Source organism: Acanthochromis polyacanthus, chromosome 16 (assembly GCF_021347895.1).
Source record: "Acanthochromis polyacanthus isolate Apoly-LR-REF ecotype Palm Island chromosome 16, KAUST_Apoly_ChrSc, whole genome shotgun sequence".
Lineage (NCBI taxonomy): Eukaryota > Metazoa > Chordata > Actinopteri > Pomacentridae > Acanthochromis > Acanthochromis polyacanthus.
Window position 1 is genome coordinate 8,109,237 of NC_067128.1, and position 26,912 is coordinate 8,136,148.

Consider the following 26,912-nt stretch of genomic DNA (forward strand, 5'->3'; position numbering starts at 1 on the left):
ATAATTATACGACTGCAGTTTGTTGGTTTGCATATTTTTTGGGATGCATGAATACGAGTAAGGAGAGAGTGGTCTCTCCGCGGCCCGAGCCAGAACATGGCGGAACACTTGGGAAGAAATAGCAGCTAACGGTAGCTAGCTGTCGTATTATTTAAAGGAAAAATAGAAACACCGCTTCAGAGTTGAACCGTGTCCGTGGTCCGCAAGTATGAAATAATGTTACCGTGCACAGCTCTGGTCAATTCGCTTCAAAATGTGGTTTAGCGTTGAATGTGCGGAGCGTAGGCAGTTAGCGTACTAGCTAGCTGGTTAACTGGTCAGGTCTGATAGCGAACGTATTGGGCTAACTTACATGACGCGTACAGAGTGTACTAACAATCAGGCAGAGTGTTTTGTGAGCCAGTGGACCGTAACATTGGGTTTATTCTGAATCCCTTTTTCTCTCGGCTGGGCTAGGACTTTGTAATGCTATCAGCCCCCTGTTTTGTCGATAACGCCTTAGCTAACGTCAGTGTCCTCCGCTCTGTAATTAGACTGTCGCTAGCTTTGCTACCAATGGTCTGTTGCCGCTGGTCTGGGTGGCCGCTTCGCTCCGTAACCCTGGCGAGATAAGTTGAGGGCAGCTCGCCCACAATAATCAGATTATTGTTGTGTGAGTAGTAACCGCAGAATCGATCGGGGATCCTAACTGGGATCCTCGATCAGGTGTTCGACTTTTGAACAGCTTCAAAGAACTGTTTGTCCCGGTGACTCCTCACGCAAGTTAAGTCAATACTGCATTGAAGAACGTGAACAGGTGTGAAACAAAAGTGAATTGAAGTTGTGGCGTTACTAGGTGAGGCAGACACCCCGTAAAAGCCAAGAAGGTCCGGAGGGGGAAACCGGTTACAAGCACCTGGCAGGATGACGGACATCGGCGACGAGTCAAAAGTCTATACCCTTCAATGAGACAGACAGTGGATGACCGTGGACCGGGCACGTCTCTTCAGGCTATGTGGAGCGTTTGAAAGGCACGTCTCTGCTGGTGCGAGCTGAGAGTGATGGTAAGTGAACAATAAAAACACCACATGAATAGCCATGCAAATTTTTACAGCTCTTTTGATGTAATTGATTATAGTTGTAGTTGCTCTGTAACTACAAACAATGCACATCCATTGTCCAGTTGTATCACCTGCCTTGGATGTAATTCTTAATTGCGTGTAGCAAGCCTAACCTACCCTCATGAACTGCCTTTTGTTCCCAAACTGACAGGTTCCCTACTGCTCGAGTCCAAAATCAACCCAAACACAGCCTACCAGAAACAACAGGTCAGTACGAAGCATAGTGCAGTAAACACAGACATTCATTTGGGTTCTCCTCTCCTGTAAATTGGTTGCCATCTTGCTTTGTTTTTCTATTTAAAAGGACACATTGATAGTATGGTCAGAGGCTGAAAATTAGACCTGGCACTCAGCTTCCAGGAGAAGGCAGGCTGTGATGAAATCTGGAGAAAATATGCCAGGTAACTGTACCTCTTGACCTCTCGTGTGGGTGTGTTTTGTCTGCTCCATCTGTGCATGCATGCATGGACAAGGATATCAAGGTTTTGGTATTGAATCTTACGCCAGTCATATGCTTGTCGCATTGTTAAGGTGCAGGGAAAGGACCCTTCTGGGACATCACACAGGATGTGTGGACGAGTCCGAGGAGGACGCTTTGATGAAATGTCGTCGCCAGGTCTGGAGTTACCGCCATGTGAACTAAACCGTTTGTGAGACTGGCGGAGCTCGTGCCTCGCTCACTCCCGTCACCACTGCGACGTGAGAAACTGGCACGGCCGTGGAGAATGAAGGCTACATTCGGAAGCTCTTGGAACTGTTCCGCGTTGTGTGAGGATTTGTGAGAACAGAGAAGGACTGCACCACCTGTACGAAATCATTAAAGGCATTCTTCCTGCTGAATCGCACTGCACTCTTTTGAGGTTATGTTCTCTGACGAATGCAGTCATGGACGTCATTGGTGTCTGGAGTTTGACCCCAGCACCTGCCGCCAGCCACGGCGGCATCGGTGGTTTCTCACTAAGACAGCCCGATTTAAGGAGGTGATTCCCATCTCGGATTCCTTGAACTGCGTCAGAAAATACACCATGACCGTATCGGGTATGGGCAGTATATTCAGGATATGGTGCTGCCCACACCCTCTGTTTTTGAGGAAAACATGCTGTCCACCCTGCACTCCTTCATCTTCTTCAACAAGGTGGAGATTGTGGGCATGCTACAGGTGAGATAGGTAGACATGTGTTGTAAGGTTTGCCAGTGATGGATTTGTTAGTTTTTTTAATATTTAAGAAGTGTGTATGCCTCACATTTTCACTTTTATAAAATATCTCACAGCAAGTGAAACAAATGTATGTGAACCCAGGATTTTCAAATACACATATCCCTAAAATTATCAAAATCCACACACAGCAGAATTTCTTTTTTCAAATGGTGTTTCATTTCTGAGGCTTAAACCTTACTGTAATTGTAGGATTGTACGTAGCTTAGAATACCCAGTCTGAGATTGTTTGCTAGTCTTTTATGGTCATGTGACCTTTGTGTTTTTGTGCTGTGTCAACTCAGCAGTGTTTATGTATGACCGTCTCCATAGAGATAGAGAAGTGTTGTGTAAATCAGTTATGCTGCGCTAAAGGAAAACTGAAACGGGCGCACTGTTGACTCTGGTGCACAGTGTTGTGTGGCGTTCTGAAGTTAAACACTACTGATACGGATCTTTTCTTCCTCATTTTCCATAAGGCGCTCTTGTCAAGCAAAGGTCCAAATATTCACTAAGCAAGAGTTTTATTTATTTAAACTAGAATTTGGTATATTTAAATGAATAACACATACTGCAAAGATTCTTAAAAAAGCAAAGACTAAATGTTTGGTTTTGATTCGGGGTTGTGAATTTAAATTAGAGAAGAATTTTTAATGACACTCACTGTTACACTACTTCTGTGCTTCAAAACTGGTAATTGAAAAACAGTGGATTTTATTTAGTTGCATGTGACTTGCACCACAAACAACAATTTTGATATGATAAATTTAGCAGACACAGAGCTGGAAATGTGATGGTCGGTTTTACCCTGACCTTCTGATCATCTGCTCACTGCTTTACATCTCCCCTTCCCTTTTGATGTCAGGACGATGAGAAGTTCCTGACAGACCTTTTTGCACAGCTAACAGATGAGGCTACCGATGATGACAAAAGGCACGAACTGGTATGCCAGAATTTAATCAGAGGTTACATAACAACACTTCTCTTAAATACTCTGTTTCTCCTTGCTATCCTGGTTCACTGAGCTGTGTTGCTTTATTTTTCCCAGGTAACTTCCTAAAGGAATTCTGTGCATTCTCACAAACGTTACAACCTCAAAACAGAGACGCCTTCTTCAAGACATTGTCAAACATGGGCATTCTACCTGCACTAGAGGTCATACTGGTGAGTGTCGTGACATTAAACCTCGGAATCAAGTTCTTTGGTTATTTGGTGGCTCGGATGTACAAATAGTTTGGCATTTGGTGTCAGTGTCTTAGGTAGTGGTTGTACCATTTTTGTTTTTTTTTTTTTCAGTGAGAGATTCATTAAGGACAATTAAGGGACTTCTTGAGGAAAAGCAAAAAAGCAAAGCAGAAACACTGCAATATCATCAGTGCATTTATTAATTACCTAACAGTGCCTGTTGCCACACATTGTGTACAGCACAAGAGCATCTTGTTGAGGAACCAGAATCAGACTCCGTTATGGTCCCCATTACATATTACATTGCAATATGTTGTGACTAAACAGATGATTTCATTATTTGTGATTTGGCATGCAGCACTTGCTTAACAGAATGACACTGACAGTTTTAGTTGCTAATTTAAGGGTGTTTCAGTAACAGCTCTGTTGTAGTGTCTCATGTGAATCATGACTTGGCATTTTTTTTCTTGCAGAAGTCAAAAGGACTTTTGCTATTATAAAGCAAAGCAAACATTTGGTTGCTCCTTATAATGTTAATCACTGCGGCTTAACATAGAGTGAGCTTACATAGAGTAGTTGAGTATACACAAGAATGAAAACAGTAATCAGTGTTGCTGCTGCAGGGTACCATGGTATTATTTGGTCTAGCAGTGTAGATGGGAACATTTTCTGGTTTTGGGTTTAGATTAAAGGAAAAATCAACACAGTAGGCTAGTATGGGGATGGCCTGCGACATCTGCTCCTGTGCACCTTGGCATTGATTTTGTAAGTGTTTGGACTTTAAAAAAATCATGTGTCTACTGGAGAGGTAGAACAGTGTACTTCCACAAGATCTTTCCTCATTTGCTGTTTTGATGATGGTGAAGGAGAATGCAGTCTTGATTCATAGGTGTACAATCTTCCATAGCTGTTCAGTTGATTTGATATCTGTTGATTCCAAATTAAGCATATGATTCACATCATTTTGAAGCTTAAATTAAAGTATTCGTTGATCACTTGTGCCTTTTGGATGGGGGAGTTATCATCCTTTATTTGTCTGAATCCCACTACCAGTGTTGGGATTGAAAAGCATGCTATCTTCAATAGATTGCTAAAATTTCCCCATTTATCAAAGCCAGAAACTAAAAGGAATTGAAAAAACACACAAAGAAATGCTGGATTTTTGTCTTTCCTAAGCTCTTCAAACCACACATCTAAGTTTATCTAAGTTTACAGTCATGTCATTTCGTTGAAATCAATTTATTCTACATGTCTCATTTAAAAACTTGCCCGAAAACAGACAGATTGTACTAACCAGGTCTTGTAAAAAAAAAATAAAAATTCTCAATTGTAAAACCATCAATAACTCAGCTGTGACCAGCATTGATGCGACAAAATTCTGAGACGTTTTGGCTCAACTACAGGCTCTTTGTAGACAGAGAAAGATGTTGCTGGTTCCAGGTTTTTAGTGTGTAGCAAATAAATCAAAGAAACTGAATTTTAGTTTTTTCAATTTTATGATTTGTGGAAGTATAGCTTTGTAATGCTGCACAAAATGAATTTTGAGTTGTCTGCTTCTAGCTGTGGTTGTGCTATTTTCTTAGAGGTGCAGGACTTTATGTTGAAGTGAAAATGAGTGCACCGTTGGTGAAAGTGTGACAGGAGCAAAAATACACCCAGAAACTGCTTGGGTTCAGAGGGTTAAGAGACTAGTCGTATCAAGGCAGCAATATTTAGTGATATAATAATGGCCATCACACAGAACGACTTGATTTGCATTGCTCTATAAGGAGCAAGTGAACCCAAACCATGACGCAAAAGGCTGCAAAACGTTAAACCACAGCTACCGGCTCCCCTTACTGTAGGAGGTTATGGGTATCAGATTTTTTCTTTTAATTTGTCGCTCATCTGTATGTACATTCAGAAATGTCTGGGCCAGATTCCCAATCGTTTAAATGTGAATGTGAGTCTTATCTGGATGTCAGTTTGAAAACTATTTTTATGCAAACTTAACGTTGCGCAGTGTTTGTAATAATAATGCCTTTAATTTCTAATGCACTTTACATACAAAATCTCAAAGTGCTACAATAGGGAAAGTACAAAATAAATTTAAAAGAAACATTTCGAAACAGTAGCAACATGTTAAACCTTAAATGAGAACGTCTTTAGCCCTTTCTTAAATGACTCCAGTGTAGTGTTTGTAGAAGTTTTGCGTCTGTGAAATGACGAGTTCACCACCTGAAAAGAGGGAATGCTCGTGTATTCATCCAGTACCTCGTTAAGTTCACAGATAATGTGTATTATTGGTAGTCAAAAGTGATCATATTACAGATTAACATAACTTTGAAATGGCAAATACTGACATGTTTGTTGTCTTATGGTGAACACAGAATGCGTTGACTTGATCTACAGCTGAGTCAAGAAATTACTTGTTAGTTCTCATAAAGATGAGAAATTTTTTATTGCATACTTCCTTCACTGTCATGTTAAAATCAACAGTTTGTTTTTGCTTCTTCAGTTTCAGTTTTTACACGTCAGTTGAAGCTGTTATTTTGCTGTTGTCCTACCAGTGTGGGTAAAAAAAACAACAATCTATTTGATCCAAAAGCAGAAATTAAGAGAACATTCATATTGTTCTGAGAAAAACAGTCTAGCTGATTATCCTGCATCTACAAGCATCTAAGGATATAACTAGTAATATTCCATTCTTACACCTGACAGCGCAACTCGTTGTCCTGTTTGATTAAAGACCTTCTTTGCTTAAAATTATTTCAGAATTCACTTGCACTGACTGACACTGTTTGTTTTTTTTGGTTTTGTTTCCCAAACAGGGAATGGATGATGTCCAGGTGCGTGGGGCAGCCACAGATATCTTCTCTTATCTAGTGGAGTACAACCCCTCCATGGTACGAGAGTTCGTCATGCAGGAGTCTCAGCAGAATGATGATGTGAGTATATGTATGAAGAGAGTTAAAGGAAATGGTATTCCTGTATGAATCAGGTGGATCTAAACTAATAGTTTTTTGCCTTTCAGGACATCCTCTTGATCAACCTGATCATAGAGCACATGATCTGTGACACAGACCCAGAGCTTGGTGGAGCAGTGCAGCTAATGGGTCTGCTACGGACTCTGGTGGATCCAGAGAACATGCTGGCAACGGCAAACGTGAGTTCATATGTCGCTTCTATACACATCGGTTTGTATTGATATCGACTTGTTAGTAAACCTCAGCAGAACTCTTGATGTGTTGCCTGCTCAACTCTGTTCAGTCAAATTGCATTAAACAAAAACATGTGTAAGGTCCGCTCATTTCTTTAAAGATGCTAAAAAAAGAAACAAGGTAACACTTCATTGTGTAGTTAACTCATTGGCTGCCAGCTGTTTTCAGAGCAAAGAGCCCCCTACTGCCAGAGTTTTTAAGAATTTTGACAGATTTTTCAAGATCTACAGAATGTCAAGTTTTAAGACTACATAAACATTGAAACTATCGAAAGAAAGTGTAGATTCTCTTCTTTCATCAGGAAAAAAAATTTTGTTTCTAGCATTTTCGGTTCTAAAGTTATCGGCAGCAGAACACACATCGTTTCAGCAAAAACACCTGTTTTTGACCAAAAAACAGAGATAACGAGCTTGTTGTACAGAGAGGCACATCAATCACTTTGATGCCAATATTTTTTGGTTTAGTGACATCCCACACAACTGAACAGTTGTTTACTTATATGAAACAACAAAAACAACTCTGAAAAAGCATTTTGAGGTCAACTTTTAACCCTTTTTGTTAGCTAATCATTTATTTACCAACAAACAACAAGTCAACATTTTGGTTCAGAACAATACATCTTAGAAAATATAAACAATCTATTTTTAGGTGTGTGTGTCTGTGTCTGTGTGTGTTGTATGTTGTGGCTCGCTCTAAACTCATCTGACTTGGCTCGTCAATGAGCCTCAAGAAGCGGTGGTGGCGAAACTGAAAACTAGCGCGGCTTTGATCGCCAGGCGGCTGTTGGCAACGGCACTTTTTGCTGTCGCCCCACCATGGCCACTGTCTTTGTCATTCTTTTGGCCACCGCAACCACTCTGCGTTCCAAAACTCCTGGATTTTCACGAACAAGCTCCGACAGACTATCCTGCAGCCCCCCCAGTCAAAAACATGATTGACGTCATAGAGTCATTGGCTGCGAACGTTTGGATTTTAATTGACGTCTATAGACGTCAATGGCAGCGAATGAGTTAAGAGTGGAAATTGTCATGTCTTCTTTACATGCAAAGACAAAATATTATCGTCCTATGGAAGTTTTTGATTTGAAAAATAACAGCATTAGCATATCAGCAAAAAGTCATCTGCACTGACTGATATTCCTGCTAATCAAGTTACTCCCAGTAACTGAAAAAAATGGAACATTGACACCATTTATGGGTTGGCTACAGAGCTGCTCCTTCCCTGTTGTTTTTAAGTGTTGGGAAATGTGATAACATTTGTTGTACATTTCAAACTCATTCAAGTAAGTAAACAAGTGTTTTCTTTTTTTCTCAGAAAACAGAAAAAACGGAGTTCCTTAGCTTCTTTTACAAGCACTGTATGCATGTCCTGTCAGCTCCCTTACTGGCCAACACCACAGAAGAAAAACCTAGCAAAGGTACTCGATAAGTGTTTAAGCTATATGGTGTGTTGTTTATTATATATATCTGTTTGTATATAAAATTTAGTCATTGGGTGTTTTATGTTGCTTACTACCTTCCTTCCCTTTTGTAGATGATTTTCAGACATCCCAGTTGTTGGCCTTGATTTTGGAGCTGCTTACATTTTGTGTCGAGCACCACACCTACCACATCAAGAACTACATCATCAACAAGGATATTCTCAGGAGGGTACTGGTGCTGACTGCCTCTCAGCACGCCTTCCTGGCACTATGTAAGTCACATGTATTCTCAGCTAGAGCTTTAAATCTTAGTACTCATTAACTATTGCACCAATCAACTTTTAAAAGTATATTTTAACATACATTTAAAGAGTTTGGAGTTCAATAATGATCTGTATGTCTGCATGCACAGGTGCCCTGCGCTTCATGCGGAGGATTATTGGTCTGAAGGATGAATTCTACAATCGCTACATCATGAGAAACTTTCTCTTTGAGCCTGTCATCAAGGCCTTCCTCAACAACGGCTCACGCTACAATCTCATGAACTCGGCTATCATTGAAATGTTTGAGTACGTCCGTGTGGTGAGTATTCCCTCCACACAGTTGGCAGTTATCACAACATTGTTTGTGCAGATAACGTAGTGTTTATACAGCCAGTGAACACTTAAATATTCACTTACAAATATCTTCATTTGTTCAACATTTTCCACTTGAGTACCAAATAGTGTTGATTTCCTTTTAGATTGTGCAGTTTGATAGACAACAAAGTCTTTGCAGCAGTAGAGATAATATATCACTTAGATCATGTCATCAGGAGTATTTTATTCAACCATATAAATGACATTTTGCCTCTGAGGTCACCGCAGGTTTAAGGAACATATATATTTTTTTGTTACTGTTAATTTAATTTGTTTAAACTGTTTGATTGGTTATCTTCCCTGTCAGTTGCTTGTGTCTTCAGCAGCTTGTTAAACCTGTTAACTGAAAGCACAAGATTTTGAAGCCAGTCAATGTCTTACAGCATTATAAGCGATGATTTATAGCTGACTAAAGTGGGGAACTGATTACTGGTTTCATTCAGTAAAGAGATAATTGTTGTTTCAGTTCTTGTTTATTTTTCTGCTTCTCATTTAGTCAAGTATTAGTCATCCATCAGTCATTGTAATATGCACCTTAGGTGTACTTCTATATTTGATTATGCAAAGAGATTCTTATAGATTGTCGACTACATCACTAGAATTGAAACTTTTAACCATATAATGTGTCATCTGTTTATTCTGTGCTTGATGTAACCGGCCTCTCTGTTTTTCTCCTCCTTTGTACCTCATTCCGTCTCTTCCTCTGCTTGGCCTCTGTCATAAACTCTATTCCCATCTTTTTTTCCTCTTTCCTCTCTTCTGCTCTATCTTGCTCTCCGCTCTCACCTCCCATTGCTCCAGGAGGATGTGAAGTCTCTCACAGCTCACATAGTAGAGAACTACTGGAAGGCTCTGGAGGATGTGGACTACGTCCAGACATTCAAGGGCCTGAAGCTGCGGTATGAGCAGCAGCGAGAGAGGCAAGACAACCCCAAATTGGATAGGTAAGAAACCAATGCTGCAGCCTATTTTAGTTGTAACATGCCCTGCACTGACTGTCTAAAACAGGTGTTGTGCTACAGGTTTCCTAGTTAAACACAACTGTTGTGACAACTAATGTCTGAGATTGTGCAATGTACCGTTTACTCATTTACGACTCTGATAGTAAACGGTCAAATCAAAAAGTGAAACTGGGCAGAGTGTATCTTTTAAAATTGCCATGATGGGACAGCAGCCCTTGTCAAACAACCCATTTATCCCCTCTATAAACAATGCATTGCTCCCATGTTTTATTTTTAGTCATACTTTGTCGATCTGCAATCCTGAAAGAAGTTTAAGGTCATGTGAATTGTATGACAGCTTTTCAAACAAATGCCGCTACAAATGTTTCATACTATTATTTTTTTTTAATTTTGATTGTTTTCTGTGTGTTTGTACTGATTATGCATTTAGTGTTTGTGTCTCACATTAAACAAGACTTACAAATCACAGGAAGTTGTTAAAACGCTTGGTATGATATGTTATCAGAATGTACCTGCACAGTGTGTAGTAATCACTGAGCTGTGGATATCATCTGCAGCATGCGCTCCATCCTGAGGAACCACCGCTTTCGACGTGATGCGCGAACGCTTGAGGACGAAGAGGAGATGTGGTTCAACACCGATGAAGATGACCTAGAGGACGGCGAGGCAGTGGTTCCTCCCTCTGACAAGATGAAGAGCGAGGAAGATCTCATGGAGCCTATTACCAAGTTCATGGAGAGAAAGAAATGTACGTATGGGAAGCTATTGTCTTCCACTTTTTTTGGGATGAAAACTGTTGGACTGGAGGATTCATGTGCTGTAACTAGTAGACAGAGTATTTGAGCGTATTGATGGCTGTTAGGATAGTGGATGTTAGCAGTTATCCATAAATGGCTGGTTTTACAATGGCTATATCAGATTTAAGAAGATATTGAGAGGATTAGAGCTGCCAGATTCCACCTGAGTAGGAAAAACTTCTGAACTGTACTATTATATGATTCATGTCGTTTCTCTGATATAGTGTAGTGAAGAAGCTGAAAAAGTAAGGAGGGGATAAAAATACAAAACTTATTTTATACTAAAAGTTTGGCTCATTTCCATCTGAAACTGGCAGATTTCTAACTTTAACAACATTCAACAATATTGTGCTTTGTGTTTGATGCTTTTTTCTGCATGTTATTTGCCACTACTACTATTTTGATAAGTTCTTTTAGTGCTGCTTTAGGCATATTCACGGCAAATGACCCTTTCTTATGGTCATCATATGTCAACGTACAGTAAACTTACCTCCCCCATTGAGCTAAGCAGAAAACTGTAGCTGTGTTGGTTTAGTTTAGCATGTTTGTGCCTCAGTGACACTGAGTCACTGAGAAGAAATTAAGTAAAGTATCTTTTCTCCAGTCACACAAGCACTGAAAGGGGACATGTGTCTTGTCAAAGCAGTTCCAATTACTGACGACAACGTTATATTCACCCACAAAATAGTGAAGAACTTGCATGGATAAAACTGCATTTCTTGTTCATCTTTCCTTTTCGATCCCTAGTGAAAGACACAGAGGAGAAAGAAGTATTGGGGAAGTCAAGCTTGTCAGGAAGACAGAATCCCAGCTTCAAGCTCTCCTTCTCCGGTTCTACTAAACCAGCCTGTCCAGCCCTCCTTCATCTGCCTCACTGAACCCGGGGTCTCCGGGATCGCCAGGCTCTCCAGGCTCAGGGGCACGGAGCTCACCCTCCACCACAACTGTAACCACTAGGGTAACTGTCAGCATTTTTTAAATGAACGTGTCCGTGTTAAACTTCATGAGCCATCTGTTACCGTCCAGCCATCTGAAAGTTCCTTCCCAGTGTTGCTTATTGAGAGTTATACTAAGAGTTCTACAGACAAAGCCAAATGTTTGCACAATGTCTGTTCTGTGTAGAACACATCTTATCTGAAAGGCAGCAAGAATTTGGTGAAATCTGAGCTCTAACTATGAATCTTCACACGTATTCTGTTAATTTTCACACAACTCCCACCATCTCTGTTGTGTATAAAAAAAAAAAAACAGTCTTCAACGAGTGTGCCTTTGGACTGAATTGATTTTGCTCTTGCTGGCTTTATTTAGACAGTGAAAAAAGAGAAGGATTAACAAAAGCACGTGATTTACAGGTCAAGTACATTTACCAAAAATGGCAGCATCACTGTGCACACAACAAGGCAAGCTAACATAAAACAATGCACAAAAGATCCAGACAAGACACACTGGTAACAAGTGGCAAAATACAGACACGTTTGGAACAGGTGGCTGATAGAGACACTGAAAAAAGCAAATGTTTAAAACATGAAATTGCAGCAGAATTAAGCTAAATTCCAAAGAAATAATATTTAAACGTGATGACAAATTGGTCAGGATGACTAAATTTTGTTTGTTTTTTGTCTGTTTTAGGGAGGTTTAGTGGGGGACTGGTGGACTATCCTGATGATGACGACGAGGAGGAAGAAGAAGAGGAGGACGGGGAGAGTAAAGAGGACCCTCTGCCACCTTCTAAGAAGTCCAAACTGAGCTCCTAAGCAAGCATCAATGTCTCAGCTGGTGCTCCGCTCAGACAGCTCCAGCGGATAGACTTCTCACAGGAATGATCAAACTTGTAAACAAATTGAATGAATGAAAGCCACCCCTCACCGTCAGCGGGTGGCCAAAAAGAGGAGCGGACTGAAACGGATACGAAGCCTCCTCAGACTAGCCCAATTCATACAAGTGCCAATCAGGAGACCAGGAGCGAGAAAAAACAGTCCGAAAAGTCGGAACAGACGAATGAAAGTTGGGGGAGGAAAGATCTCACTCGGAAGATCTTCAGCGGACTTGGACAGTATGAGATGAGTTGGAGTTTAGTAATTTAGCAACTGGAGGAAAAGACCACATACTAAAACACATGTACACGCAGACTGAAATCCTAGAGCTCACAGGCTCGGACCATAACCTACTGCCCCCCCGCCCCCCACTCAGGGAAGGACATCACAGCGGCTCAGACGGGTCGGCCAATTCAGACCCAGAACCACCACTCGCACCCCCTTACCCTCCTCCTCAGAATCCTTCCTGTTCCTTTCTACTTCTTTTTTCTCCTCTGCTGTTTCTCCCTCTCTTCGTCTGTTGCTTTTTGTCCCCTTTTAAGTTAGTATATAGGACCAGATGGGAGACGGCGCGTGGCAAAGAGCTGTCCTTGTTGTCATTTGATGATGTCATCAGTGTCGTCGTTCCTCAGCGGACGTTCTTTCTCTGAAGAGAAAAAAAAAGCCAGCAGTTTCTTCATTGTTTTCTTTTTGTTCTCTATTTGTCTCTCAATCTTTCTCCTGTTTTTTGTAAATGACAACAAAAAAGACCTGCCTTTAAATGTTCAGGACGTTTTCAGTCACACTTGAACAGGTTTTAAAGACCTCAGTAGGTGAGCTAGTTTTACCCTTTTTGCCCTTTGAAACTGCAGATTTTTGGAGAATTTGTAATCCCGTCTTGATTAAAGATTGAGTGGAATTCTAGATGTGATGAATTTTGTCATATCTTCTCATTTTTTTTCTTTTACATGAGTGTACACTTAGTTGTTCAGAATATTTGGGACCATTAAAATGATCTTTGCTGTAAGATGTCCTATTACCATTTGTCCTAATAACTCAGTGTTTCTTTGCTGCATCTTACTTTTAATTGATCAGTTGTGGTGCCTTTCCACTACAGAAAGACAATCTTGTATTTGTAGCACATACAGTTCTGTTGGGTTCAATATGGTTCCACAAACTATAAGACCACAAAACACCCTATTTTAACATCAAAGCAGCATATATTTGAATAGTGAATTAAAAATTGCTGTTATCAAGCTTTCAAACTGCTTGTTCAACAACATGGAAGCGTGTCCAGTAGTTTTGTGGAACCATAAATATATATTTTCCTTCCCTTCTTTTATTTTGGGATTAATTTTACAGAAATGCCTTTACATCCTAGATACCTGTTGTGGCGCCTAATGTTTTTTTGGATGCTCCTCGTTTGCTGTTGCTCTCATTATCCCCCAGGTGGCGCCGTAGGTCCATGAAAGAATTACTTAGAGACGTGAATTGTGTTTCCCAGTGAGTCACTTTGTGTTCTTACAATATATGTGTGTGGTACGGTGTAGTTATTTACACTGAAAATATTTATATGCATTTGAGCACCTGTTCTTGGATAAATTCTCCATAGTGCGCTTATTTCTGCTTTGGTGCTGTTGTCATACTGTTACAATTAACGTACTATATAGCTTTTCTTACTGTGTGGTTTACAATCACACAAAAAGACAGTAGGTAAACTTGGCTTCAAACAACAAAGAGGACAAAATGTTTTAAAAAAGAATGAGAACATGATTATTTTATCAATTTCAGAATTCAGGGTGAAGATTGAAGGGCAATTTTCCAAGTAAACCCTTAGAACTCCCTCATCTTGGGATAAAAACAAGACTATATTAAGGTAAAAGGTTACTTTTCAAAACATACTCTTTATTCAGATGTCCTCTACAAGTTCTTCTACAAACTTTATAAGACACATTCACAGTGCCAAGTTTTGTTTTGATTACAATTACTGTTACTCAGTTTGAGAGCAGGTGCTGCTGACATGCCTCCCTAAATCTAGACTTTCAACTTCATTACCAAAAGCCGCAGCTCTCTGGTAGACTTGAAAGTGTTTGTGTTGTTTGTTTTTTATGTCGAGCAAAAATAGTTTATGAAAAATGTCAGCACCTCCCAGCGTATGCGGTCACCTCAGTGGGAGTTGGAGTACAACCCGAAAACAAACAGCATCGAGGCCACCAAGAAGTCACTGTGTTGTCCCTCCAAGTGCATTGTGGCCTTCAAACATTGCTTATTAATTAAAACCCAACAGAAGAGGATCACTCGGTGCTCAGCGTGCAGCGAGAGCCGTCACACAACGCCTATTAAGGCTCCCATTCACATGAAAGCCATCTCCAGACAACAGCAGCTTTTGAAGAGCAGCCCTCCCTGCCAGCCTCCGTTTGCTCCTCAGCAGGAGTGTGGCAGTGTGTGTGTGTGTGTGTGTGTGTGTGTGTGTGTGTGTGTGTGTGTGTGTGTGTGTGTGTGTGTGTGAGAGAGATCTTCCCCTTGCCACTGGAGAGGCCAGCTTGGTCCTGGTGCCAGCCACAGCACCAGAATGCCGGCTCCGCTCCCGGTGCCAAGTCGCTCACCCGGCTCTGCCCGCCTGTACGTCTGCCAGGCTGAAGAGTCCCCATCAGGGACACTGCTGTCCAGCTTCCTGCAGGGCCCATGAAAAGCCCCTTTGACAGCTCTCTTGATCGGCTCGGCTCCTGAAGCATTCAGCCTGCCAGTTATCAACTTTCTCCACGTTGATCGCATCAGTAGATATCAAACGCAGACACTCACTCACACACACCACTATGCTCTGCTGGAGCAAGAAGAAACAAAAATAATTGCATGTTGTAAGCAAAGGTAAAACCTGGAGTTATCCTGCGGCGATTCCTCCACAGTGTTTAGAGCCGGTACAAACACACTTCCACATATTTACGTGTTTGCTGCCTTGACAACAGTGAGTGGTTTTGATGGACAAACTATTTTTAAGCTGCACTTTAATGTATGCCATTTGGTCTCACAGGCAGCATAATGACATTCAAAACAGCAGCTGACACAACAACTCAAGGTTTGCTTATTCTGGACCTTTCGACCATATCACAGAGTTTGCTTAGTTGCCAGAGAACAAGTTGACCTATGATTCTGAGTCACTTTTGGAATTTCCCATCCATCTTGGCTACTAAACTTTTGTTTACGGCTGACAAATGCAAATCCAAGCTCGAGGTCCACAAAGGACCATTTTGAAGACAGCGAGGCAGATTACCGATGCAGGGAAGAACTTCAGAACAAACAAGAAAGCGAAAGTGAGAATTAAGTTTAGCTGAGGATGAAAACAGACAACAATTAAATGTATTTCTGCCCATAAAGTTTGGTCTGGAAACCCTGGATGATCATTACAATCCACTTTGCAGTCTAATGTCATCTGTTTATCTGTTCTCTAATTTCTTTAGCATAAATTTTGCTCACAAATGTTACTTCTGTGCAGATTTCTCAGTCATCCAGGCCTTTTAAAAAAGGAACTAGATTTCTCTTTTTGGCTGTTGAAGACATCTCACCTCTCTTCCAATAGGCTTCTTCAGCTCTAACCGATGGGGAGATTCAAATGTAGGCAGTCACCCATCAACTCATATGGCTGATGGCTTATTATCGACGTGGGACTTGCATACCTTGAGGTGTGAATAATTGTAAAACCAGGTGCCCCAACAAGAGCAGTAATAATAGTTCAGAAGCTGCCAGTTGACACAACCATGGCTCTGAATCTGGTTGACTCAAGATGTTACTGGATTACGGTGATGTCTTACACAGGCTTCATCGGTCTCACTCTGCATTCAGATTTATTACTGGTGATAATACTCATCACTGTGAGCTGTTTGCAGAGGTTGGGTGTCCCTCCCTCTCTATAGTGTAATAAATGCTGGGCTTTATTCGTTTATAGGGCCCATTCCCCCCCCCCCCCCATATTACCTCTTTACTGTCTATTAATGTGGATCCTTACCATACAAATGACTGGATATTGCCGCAGGTGACGGTTGTTTTTACTGAACCTGGAAAATCCAGTTTTACTCACTGAGCTGCAGCGTGGGATAACCTGCTGAACAATCTAAAGCCTTTGGGCAATTCAGGTTTTTCAGTTTCATCCCATTTAAATTCCAGCTGCTCATACATCAGTTGATTCATGTGTTTTTCAAACATTCTAATTGATGTTTTCATCCCTTTCTATCTATCTAAGCTTTACATGAGTGTGTCGACATCTTTTGTTCTCGTACTCAGCTTCTCCCAGAATTTCATCAACAAAGTGTATCTATTGATTTCTATTCTACTCTTCAGACCTTATTGTACTGTGAGTTTCATTTAAGGCTGGATAATTCAATGAACCTCCCCATCAGACAGTTGTAACTGTCGAAGCCGCTTGGATGAGACGTGAAACATCTTCAAGAACCTGAAAGAGAAGTCCAGTTGCTTTTTACTGAAACACCTAGTTCTCTTCAATGTTAGTTTTTCTTCCCTTTTTGGAAACTTTCACACAGATTTGTTTTGGACCTCATCGTCTGGATGCTTATTATAAGTATGAATACGTTGGTTCCTGATGGATTATTTTGCTTGCATGGCTCTCTTGAAGCATAAAAGTATTATTTTTATTCTTTGACTGCATGGTATATGAGTGAGGAACTTGGATTTAAGCCGATGCTTTAGATGAACACTTTGCCTCCTTTTCTACTAATACATATGTCTGTAAAATCTCAGTCATCCAGATCATGATAATTCTAGGTGCTTCAGTAGAAAGCAAATGGACATCCTTTTAGGTTCTTGAAGATGTTTCACCAACATTTGAACCTCCTGTCAGAACTGAAGAAGCCTCTTGGATGAAGGTGAAACATCTTCAAGAACCTAAGAGAAGTCTGGTTGATTTTTACTGAAGTTTTTAGGACTCTTAAATTGTTGGGGTTTCTTCCACTTTTGGACTCTTTCACACAGATTTGTTTTTGACCTCATAGTCTGGACGCTTGTTTTAACATCTGAACATGGGCGTAACGGACGCGGGGTACGCGTGGGACATGTCCCCCGCACTTTCCACATCTGTCCCCTCTGTCCCCCCGCACTTTTTTCAGCCGTTACAACAGCTAAACCCGTTATTAGCATCAAGTAACGTGTTTTCCCGAGCCGTCTTTGAATGCACCATGAGCGCATGCTAACGCAGGTGTTCCACAGGAGACGTGCTGCTGTGCTGAGCAGTGCAGAACGTGCGTCTGGAGTAATGTTTAGCAAACCAGCCAGAGCCAGCAAGAAGCAAAAAACTTTACAGTTTTTTTCCCCAAACAGACCGTGTAAGTTGTGTGACCTTGTTGGATGCAAACAATGTTAGACTTGTTAGCTAAATGATGACAAGGTAAAACGTGGCGATATATCAATATGTTAAGCTAGTTAACAATAATTCAAATGTGGTTGCCTCTGTTACATTACTGCTAATTAGTTTATTCTTGGAATAAACCCAGTCCTCTTTCATTTCTGGGCAGAAGATGTGCTCACAATTGCTCTCCATGTATTTAAGTCTTTTGGTCCCAAAAGAGGAGAGTCAGGGAGGAGAATAAAGAATAGGCTATCTATGGTATAAATTTACAACTGTTTTTTACTCCTTCTCTTTCTAATTCTATCTCAGAATTTTGATTTTCAGATTTTTTAATGATTATTTCCATAACAAAGAGCAGAGTCAGACAGGAGATGGACCAGAGGCGGCGGCCAGCAGTAATGTTGACCATGCAGGGTCTGCAGAGGTGAAAAAAATATATATAAGTGGCTGAGAAAAAAATATGTATCTATGGGTTAAAGTGATTTTGAGGTTAAATTCTACTGCAATTTTTACTCTTCCTAATGCTATTTCAGAATTTTTCTTACCACATTTTTTTTATGTTTATTGCCATAACAGAAAGAGCAGAGTCAGGGAGGAGATGGATCAGAGGCCAGCAGCAGGGACAAGGATGTAGGGCAGGGGTGTCAAGATCCGTTCCTGGAGGGCCACTATCCTGCATGTTTTAGAGGTTTCCCTCTTCCAACACACCTGATTCAAATGATCAGGCTCGTTATCAGGCTTCTGCCGAGCTTGATGATAAGCTGATCATTTGAATCAGGTGTGTTGGAAGAGGGAAACATCTAAAACATGCAGGATAGTGGCCCTCCAGGAACTGAGTTTGACACCCCTGATGTAGGGTCTTTACAGGTAAGGAGAGATTATAACTTCCTAAAAATAAGATATCTATTGCAGGGAGAAACCAGGCAGTACTGATCATTTCGTGTTTCGTGTTTGGCACCTTTGGCTACTCGTCCAGTCGATGTTCAAAGGACATTGTTGTCAATTCAACTTGAGTTTGGCCACTAAAACTTTAGATTTTATAGTTTAAAGTTTTATACTTTATAGTTTAAAGCAGTGGTTCTCAACCCTGTTCCTCAGGACCCCATGTCCTGCATGTTTTAGATGCGTCCCTGCTCCAACACACCTGATTCAAATGATCAGCTCGTCATCAGGCTTCTGCAGAGGCTTGATGACGAGCTGATCATTTGAATCAGGTGTGTTGGAGCAGGGAAGCATCTAAAACATGCAGGACATGGGGTCCTGAGGAGCAGGGTTGAGAACCACTGGTTTGAAGAACTAGCCTAGTTGGTTCCCTGGTATTGTACTGTGGCTGTTAGGGATTATCTAGTTCTTTAGCCACTAAGGACGGTGCAATTAAATGTAAGAGAATGATAAATCGCTCTGAAAAATTTGTCCCCCTCACTTCTGAGATGGTGGTTACGCCCATGCATCTGAACCTTCCCATCAGTCAGTCAGAACTGTAGAAGTCTCTTGGATGAGAGGTGAGATGCCTTCAAGAACCTAAAAGAGAAGTCCAGTTGCAATTTTTACTGAAGCTTGAAGCACTTTCAAATGTTTTTCTCCCAGTTTTGCAGACTTCCACATCAGTTTGCTTTGGATCTTATAGCCTATATGCTTGTATTGTTATAAAATACAAAGTCTGTGAATGAGTTGGTGTCTGGTGGATTCTTTTGTTTGCAGTTATCATGGCTCTCTTGAGGACTAAAAATCTGTGCTCATACACTATAGTCGATGAGTGAGCCTCATAGCTAATAATCACTGATGCTTTAAACACAGTTTGGGTTCTTTAATCTGAAGCAGCATCACTTAGGGAGGTAGTGAGGATCTATATACTGTATCTACTTCAGAAACATTTTGAAAACATGAAAAATGTTTGCAGTATGTCATTTGTAAATACAGATTGTTCCAGATTGTATGTTCAATGTTAGATTTTGATTGGCAGTGAGTGTTTGTGCAACTGCTACGTTTTTTCTGGTGTGTTGGTGATGTTTGTGACTGACTCACACTATTTCTGTTGTATTTCTTGCTTGTTTTAGTTTCACTTTTTTGCAATGAATGCCATTTCCAAAATTATTTATACCCTTTATAAAGGAGGAAACCTATAGGGGGCGTTAGAACCCACTTGGGGGAACACATTTGCAGAAGATCACTGAATAAGAATATGTCCTGTGGCTTGGGCCTTCTTGATAGAACTTATTTGTGAATCCAATTTCGCAACTTTTTGTTGCAGTCGTGTGTATAAAGTAACGTAAACTTATCAAAGGAGGCCTAAGAAGAAACAGAAGCTGATGTGTTATTGTAATCCAGAGTAATCCTGGTAACCAAACCAGGATATGAAGTAGGAAATGTGGCACACATGCGGTTTTTTTGGAAGCCCGGCTGAGGTTGTCAAAACAGCCGCACAAAGTCCACCTTCATGTCCCCCCCCCCCCCCGGGCCGGGTGTCGCGGCAGACAATGACCTGTGTTCCCGGCACAAAGTGCTCTCTGTGTCGGCCGGAGCTCCCCCGCTTTACTGGTGCTGATCGGCCGTGTTCAGGCGCAGCACGTCGGCCGCTCAGTGTGATTAATCACCGCGTTAAACGGCGCAGCGGAGCGTCCCTGAGGCTGACCGGGACCCCGGGGCCAGCCGTGCCGCCCCGGGTCAGCATCCACCGGTAGCAAATGAAAGAGTGGAGAAAAGTCATCATCCGTCACATCTGGTTTGCATTAAGGCCGAGGTGAGATACAGTCACGAACACAAAGTCCAGCACACTTCTCAAGAGCTTTTTTCTTTTAGGTGGCTCACTCAGTTGGTGGTTGACAGATGAATGAAGTCAACAAGGCTCCAAAATGAAAGGAAAATAGTTTCAACAAACAAAAAAGGACATGTCATGTGCTTCATAGACTTGGGCCCCAACAACAAATAAGTTTTCTACACAGTAATTTACTTTTTGCCTCCTGAATGTGTGGTCTTGTGCAGTGACTCCTGATTGCAACACCAGAATAGGGCTAAACAATTATGCAAAAATGTTTTATCCCTATGGTCATGTTCTTGGACCAAACAAGCATTTTCTCTTACATTTGGAGAATCTGATTTGAAGGGCATCTCTGCAGCACCACAATGCTTCATTTATGATGGTATTTGAACTGACACATCTTAACTTTATCAAAATATAGCAGCTTGAACATGGTCGTATTGCGATTTTGATAATATTTCAGTGAATTACATTAGATTCAAAGTCTCTTTTTCTTCTCCTGAGTGCCACTCTAGAGCAGGGCTGAACAATCTGCAAAACAAAATTGTATTGCGATCATTTTTTGACAGATATTGTAGTTGCGATTTTCGAGGAAATTGTTTTTTTTTGTTTTTTTTGGGATTTGAATGTGATTTTAACTTGCACCAAAGAATCGAATACATTTGAATCCGGAAAGTCTGACTTAAATGTAATCTGGATCACCTCTGCAGCACCACAACGCTGCATTTATGATGGTATATGGAGTGACGTATCTTAACTTTACCAAATACTGCAGCTTGGATATGGTCATATTGGGATTCTGATAATATTTAAATGAGCTGTTCTGGATTCAAAATCTTTTCGTTCTCCTGTTTGAAACTCTAGAGGAGGGCTGAACAATTTGCAACAAAATGCTGTTATCGTGATCATTTTTCACAGCTATCATGATATAAGTCACGGTTTTAGTGTGAATAGTAATTTTTTGATTTCAGATGTCCAAATGATGCCATTTGTGCTTGCACTAAACAAGCATGCTCTCTTCCATCTGGAGAATCAGATCTAAATGTAATCCAGGGCATCTTTGCAGCACCACGGTATTTAATTAATCCAACCTTATTTAAAAGCAGCACTACCCTTGCAAACTTGATATGGTCATACTGCCATTTTGGTAATATTTCAATGAATTGTCCAGGTTTTAAAATATTCAAATTCATTGTGATATGCAGCAGTAAAGAAAGTTATCAGTGCAGTTATCAGTTTTCTCCGAATACTAAGGCTTCCTCCCACAGTCCAAAAATATGCTGAGGTTAATTAATTACTCTAAATTGCCCGTAGGTGTGAATGTGAGTGTGATTGTGTGTCTGTATATGTAGCCCTGTGACAGACTGGCGACCTGTCCAGGGTGTCACCTGCATTCACCCTAAGTCAGCTGGGACAGACTCCAACCCCCCATGACCTAATGAGGATTGAGTGGTGGATGGATGGATGGATTGACAATGATTGATGTTGATTTGATCTGCAGAAAATTCATCTGCTTTGACTTTGGTTAAGATACTTTTCTGCATAAACACTCTCATTGTTCTGCTCCAAGTGTCTCAAATTTGAAGATTTCATGTGTGGTTTATCTGAATAAGGATTCCCAGAATTTGATGGTTACTTCTTATAGTTTTCTGATATTTTATCAGTCAGTCCAGATGACCTTCAGTTCACTGTAGCACAATAAAAAGTAATGTGTGTAAGTGTTAGCTGCAGCTCTACTGTCCTGTCCCCACAAGCTGTGGCTAAATTGTGGACAGCTCAACCAAAGACTGCTTCTGACTTCTCATCTTGATTCATTTAAAGCAATTTGGGAGGGCTCTTAATAGGAAAAGTATTTTCCAGAATTAGACAAGAGCCAGAAAAAAGTGATGTTTTTATCTTCATTACCCCTTTAATCATCCTGTGACCCCATCTTTAGACCTCTTGGGGGTTCCCGACCCCCAGGTTGGGAACTCCTGTCCTCCCTTATGCCTTTTCCTCATAACTTGCAACTCAACAGTTAAGGTTCAGAGCAGATACGACTGCCTCCTAAATGTGCGCCATAAAGCAGCAGTAAAGCCCGTGCTTCCTTTGTTTCCTGGTAGCGGGCCGTGGTCCCTTCATAACCCTCGCCGCTCTAAATCAGAGATAAATAACGAGCTTTCCCATGGAAGCAGTGGGAAGTTGAAGAATTTGGCGCTGATCTGCCATTGCTAAATGTTAAGTGGTTGGTATTGTGCCTCAGCGTGGGGCACAGGAAACATGGATGTGAACGTAAGAGCTATTGGGCTGTGTGTTAAATGGAAATGTCACAGTGATAAAGAGCGCACCTTCCGCACCCAGGAGCGCGCATGTGTGTGTGTGTGCACGCTTGCATATGCGAGCGATATGGACCGGAGGCACGCTGTAAATCCACACCATGAGCTGCAGATAGCTGCTCACACATGCACACACGATTGGATCTATTCCTAGAAGCAGCCGTCTTTCCAGGAGTTTACATTTAATGGCACTCCAGTAACTCACATGCTGGAATCTAAGCAGATAAAAATCCCAACCCGCATAAATTTCTGCCCCCTATTAAAAGTGCGTAAAACTCACACTGAATAAAATAAAACCAACTTCACCAGCCCTCTGGGCGACGTATAGCGTCCTGAGCTGGAGGTGTTGCTGAGAAATGAGGCTGAGCAGTGGAGCGCTGGGAAGTACAATGGCTTCTGTGAAGGGGGGAAAAAAAAAGGCAGAGAGAAGCAGACATCCAACATGTAAAAATCACCCAGGGCAAGAAGGTGAATGACCCAACCATAATGCCTGAGCTATTGAATTTACCTCACGTAATGTAGCATGAATGAAGCCCTTAAAGGTATCACTTTCCAGTCAATAAACAGGGGAATCGGACGCTTGGTTCAGTGGGAGTTGAACATGTGGGGCCAGTCACACTCACACATATGAAACGTACATGCAATGCCCCGGTCATACAACCAGGATACTACTGTGTACATAGAGCTCACCATTCGACTTAACAAATCAAAGCTATATGTTAACGTCTTGGCAAGCTTCGAGTTCTGGCCAGTAACCCAAAACTAACCAAACAGCACCGTTCCCGAATACAGTAGCAGTCAAGAATGGTGTTTGACATTCACCATTTGTGTCCAGCCTGGAAGCCTGTGTGTAATCAAAACTGCTTGATATATTTTTTCTTCTTCTCCTTCCTTGCAGCCAGGCCTGATGGCTCCTGCTGCTGGAGTGTCTGAGGCTTTGACGGCGGCTCTTGTGTCGTGCGGCGTTGGCGTCCGCGACGGTGCCAGGCGGCATGTGTGGTCAACTGGGAGGCTGCAGGAGGAGCGAAGAAGAGGCCACGGGTCGAAGCAGAAGCCCCCCGTTTTGGTTCAAGTCAGTGTCTCGCCATGTATCTGCTCACTGTCCACTCCTCTCCTTATATTTCTGGCTCTGTCCCTGGCCGACCTTGAATAGCTCTTACCTACAGCGCACATGGCATGCGCCTCTTCTTGCGATTTTCTGCATCCTGCACAGACATATTATAAGCGTCTCCCCCCCTCCGCCACCCTCCTCCTCACACACTTACACCTCATCTTTCTCTCCTCCCTCCCTCTGTGGCCCAGGGGCATATGGTTTGGCTGGGCAAGATATAAGAGAGATGTGTCAGCCTGTGGTACTGAACAAACACATCTTTCATTTCTTCCTTTTCTTTCCCCTCCTGCTTCAGCTCCTCTCCCCAGTCCTTTCTCCTCTCCGCTCCTTTTCTCCTCTCCTCTCCGATCTCCTCACCTCTTTCGTCTCCGTGACGGCTGGGTACAATTAGGAGGAAAAAGCCTTTCGTCTTGTCGGGGGAGAGGGAGATTTTGTTGTATTTGTGGGTGATGGAGAGGGGAGCGAGGGGAAGAGAGAATGGGCTTCAGATGCTCTCTAGGAGTGAAGTCGAGGGGGGAAATGAGGGGCTAGAGGAGAAGAGACAGATCTCCTCATGCTGAATGAAAGGCCCTCTTTCCTCTCTGGTAGGGCACATCAGAAACATGCGCTCCTCCGCTTTATGGAGGGAAAAGTGGTTTCCACCAAACTCTGCTTCCATTTATCTCTGGCTCGCTTGCCTCTCCACCCTGCACACACTCGTCCGCTCGGCGTTCGCATTTGTGCGGCACATGCACGCACACGCACTCTCTGGATTTGCTTTGATTCCTGATTGCTTTGGTTTCTGCGGTGGCTTGATCAGGTTACTGTTCAGACTCAGTGCCAAGCCAGTGTGTGTCTGTCTGAGCCTCTGTGTGTGCGATGATGGTTCCTCAGTCGGTGGTGGGAATAGCACAGTTTCAGCTGCTATTATTAGCTCTCCGTTCCACAGGCCTGATTCTTTCCCCTGTCTCCTGTCTGACACCGGCATTTCATTATTATCTGGCTCCGGTGCAGGAACGTCTATCGCAGTGAGGACAGCCCCGCTTTTATTCTAACAAGGCTTTTTATAGGCTCTGCTACTCCTGTGTACATTGTTCCTAAGCATGTCAGAGACGTAGTGTGTAATAGTTCCCAGAACCGAGTGACACGCTTGCTTTGCCTTTCATCCGAGCACTCACACCAGTTGACACATGCACCCTGGTGAGCATTTCAAGGGCACAATCCTGGCTGTGATCCTCATGTATCGTGCTTCAGTCATTTGAGAACAGTCGCCGCTACCGCATATGAAGACAAACACACTCTCGCTTGTAGTACCCTGTCGACGACCTCCCACTTGACTGTCAACCTTTCAGAGTGTCTTCCATTACAGATAAGTGCAGCAGCGGTATTGACAGGGTCACGATGGACCAGAGCTGCTGTGACCTTTGAGGCTGCTACCCATTTGACCGGCCAGATGGTCAGAGAGGGGATGAATTCCATGAAAAAAAAAGTTAAAAAAAGCCCTGTTCTTTAAGACGTATTTCACTTAGAAATGTAGAGATAGAAGGAAATTGATGCACAGATTAGGGATGGGCTAAACGATCATCGACCTGATTGATTACTGTGGCACATTTTTCCAATTATTGGTATCGAAGAATCCCAAGCTGTTGCCGTAAACCAGGAAGTTAGCTGCTTTCACAGCGGCCAAGGCTATGCTGACGGCTATTGGGGAAGTTAGAAGGCAGCAAAAAATGATCCTGAAACAGAGTCTGGAAAATAATAACTAATAATGCTTTAAGAATTGGACAGTAAAAGTGATAGAACATTGACAGATTACGAAAATAGGGAACAGCAGCAGATGTAAATGCAAGAAACAAACAGATAAATCTCAGTCAATCCCACATAAACAGAGGAGAGTGTCCTAATTTAATCACTACTATTCCTATTTTACATATTCAGTTATAGTTTGCTTTAATAATGAAGAAGCCTGGTTGTGAATGACAGGTTGTCTGCTGTCACATGTTGTTAAAACAAAACATTGAATGTATATCGGCTCAAAATATTGGCCTTTCTCAATTACCTATAATCAATATCGGTATTAGCCCTAGAAAACTCCCTAGTACAGATCATCACAGTGGCAGTTTTTTTTGTCAAAGTAAACATGATTTACAGGATAATACAAGATGCTAGTGGGACTGGAAGAGGAATTTCCGCGTTAATCACTCATGTATGTGCTTGTGTTTGAAAGCGTGCGTGTGGCTCTGTACGTGGATGTTTTGATTGTACGGGTCATGCAGCTCCCAACAAAAATAAACTTCCCGTCTGCCACAGGCCCGAATCACACTGGAGTCCCTCTTTTCTCTTGTGTTTAATTTTTGACCCGAGACCCGTGAGATGTTGGTTTAGCAATGTTGAGGATGTGTCCCCTGAGCTCCGGAGCCAACCTGGGACATGAGGACTGTGAGTTCAGAGGCACATGTGTGACAAGTCCTCTGTGGTTTTTAACCCTAACTTTGGATCAGTGCAAGTTCAGAAGTTCAAGCTGTGGCAAGAAGGAAATTAAACCTATGAAACTGTCTACAGGGCTGGCCTAGACGTGGTGAAGATTAAAAGCTATTTTTTGTGAAGATGCCTTTGAACCCATTCAAGAATCGTTAGTTTTTTCCATTTATAATAAATCAATCGGTGAGTCATATCCGAATAGACATGGGATGGGCTCTAAATTTGTCTCTTCCTGCTGGGACATCTGGGTTTTTTTTTTCCCTCTCACGTGCTCTTTCTTTTTACACAAACATATAGCCTCTCATGTAGAGGATGTGAACTGTTAGATACAATTTCCCTTTGTCATTTCATCAGCCTTGATTTCGGGTGTGAAGCTATGTGAAATGGTAGCAGCAATACCTGTGGGGAACCATATTTCCCTTTCCTGTGACGGCACCAAGCTTTTATTGTTCAGCAGTGGTAGACGAGGTGCTGATGGTGGCGGTGTTGGGGTTCAGTTAAATCCTGGCCCCGCTGGTCATGTTGCTCACGAGGTGCTGCAGCTTGAGGATCTGATGCTGGCTAATGGGCTGAAACGGCTCACTGTAAATGTCGCCGGCCTGCTGGGTGGTCATGTTTGTCA

The 26,912-nt window shown here is 42.0% G+C and overlaps 1 protein-coding gene and 1 long non-coding RNA gene across 3 annotated transcripts in view; both read left to right on the forward strand.

Moving 5' to 3' along the window:
• The first annotated feature begins 697 nt into the window (after positions 1-697).
• Positions 698-13,317, forward strand: smek1 (SMEK homolog 1, suppressor of mek1 (Dictyostelium)). The gene is given in 25 exon segments (XM_051960719.1): positions 698-965; positions 967-1,043; positions 1,252-1,307; positions 1,405-1,435; positions 1,438-1,485; positions 1,488-1,501; positions 1,632-1,749; positions 1,752-1,811; positions 1,814-1,861; positions 1,864-1,952; positions 1,955-2,101; positions 2,104-2,259; positions 3,161-3,241; positions 3,346-3,459; positions 6,291-6,407; positions 6,494-6,625; positions 7,995-8,097; positions 8,214-8,372; positions 8,513-8,682; positions 9,540-9,682; positions 10,258-10,448; positions 11,245-11,337; positions 11,340-11,455; positions 12,127-12,138; positions 12,141-13,317. Coding segments are annotated over 25 exon segments (2,448 nt in total). The 5' UTR covers positions 698-903; the 3' UTR covers positions 12,252-13,317.
• Positions 13,318-20,142: 6,825 nt separating this feature from the next.
• LOC110948030 (uncharacterized) overlaps positions 20,143-26,912 on the forward strand; it is a 177,880-nt gene continuing 171,110 nt past the window's right edge. For both annotated transcript variants that reach the window (XR_007936762.1, XR_002595509.2), the window contains exons 1-2: positions 20,143-20,386; positions 23,618-23,791. This is a non-coding gene — a long non-coding RNA (uncharacterized LOC110948030). The remainder of the gene's footprint in view (positions 20,387-23,617; positions 23,792-26,912) is intronic.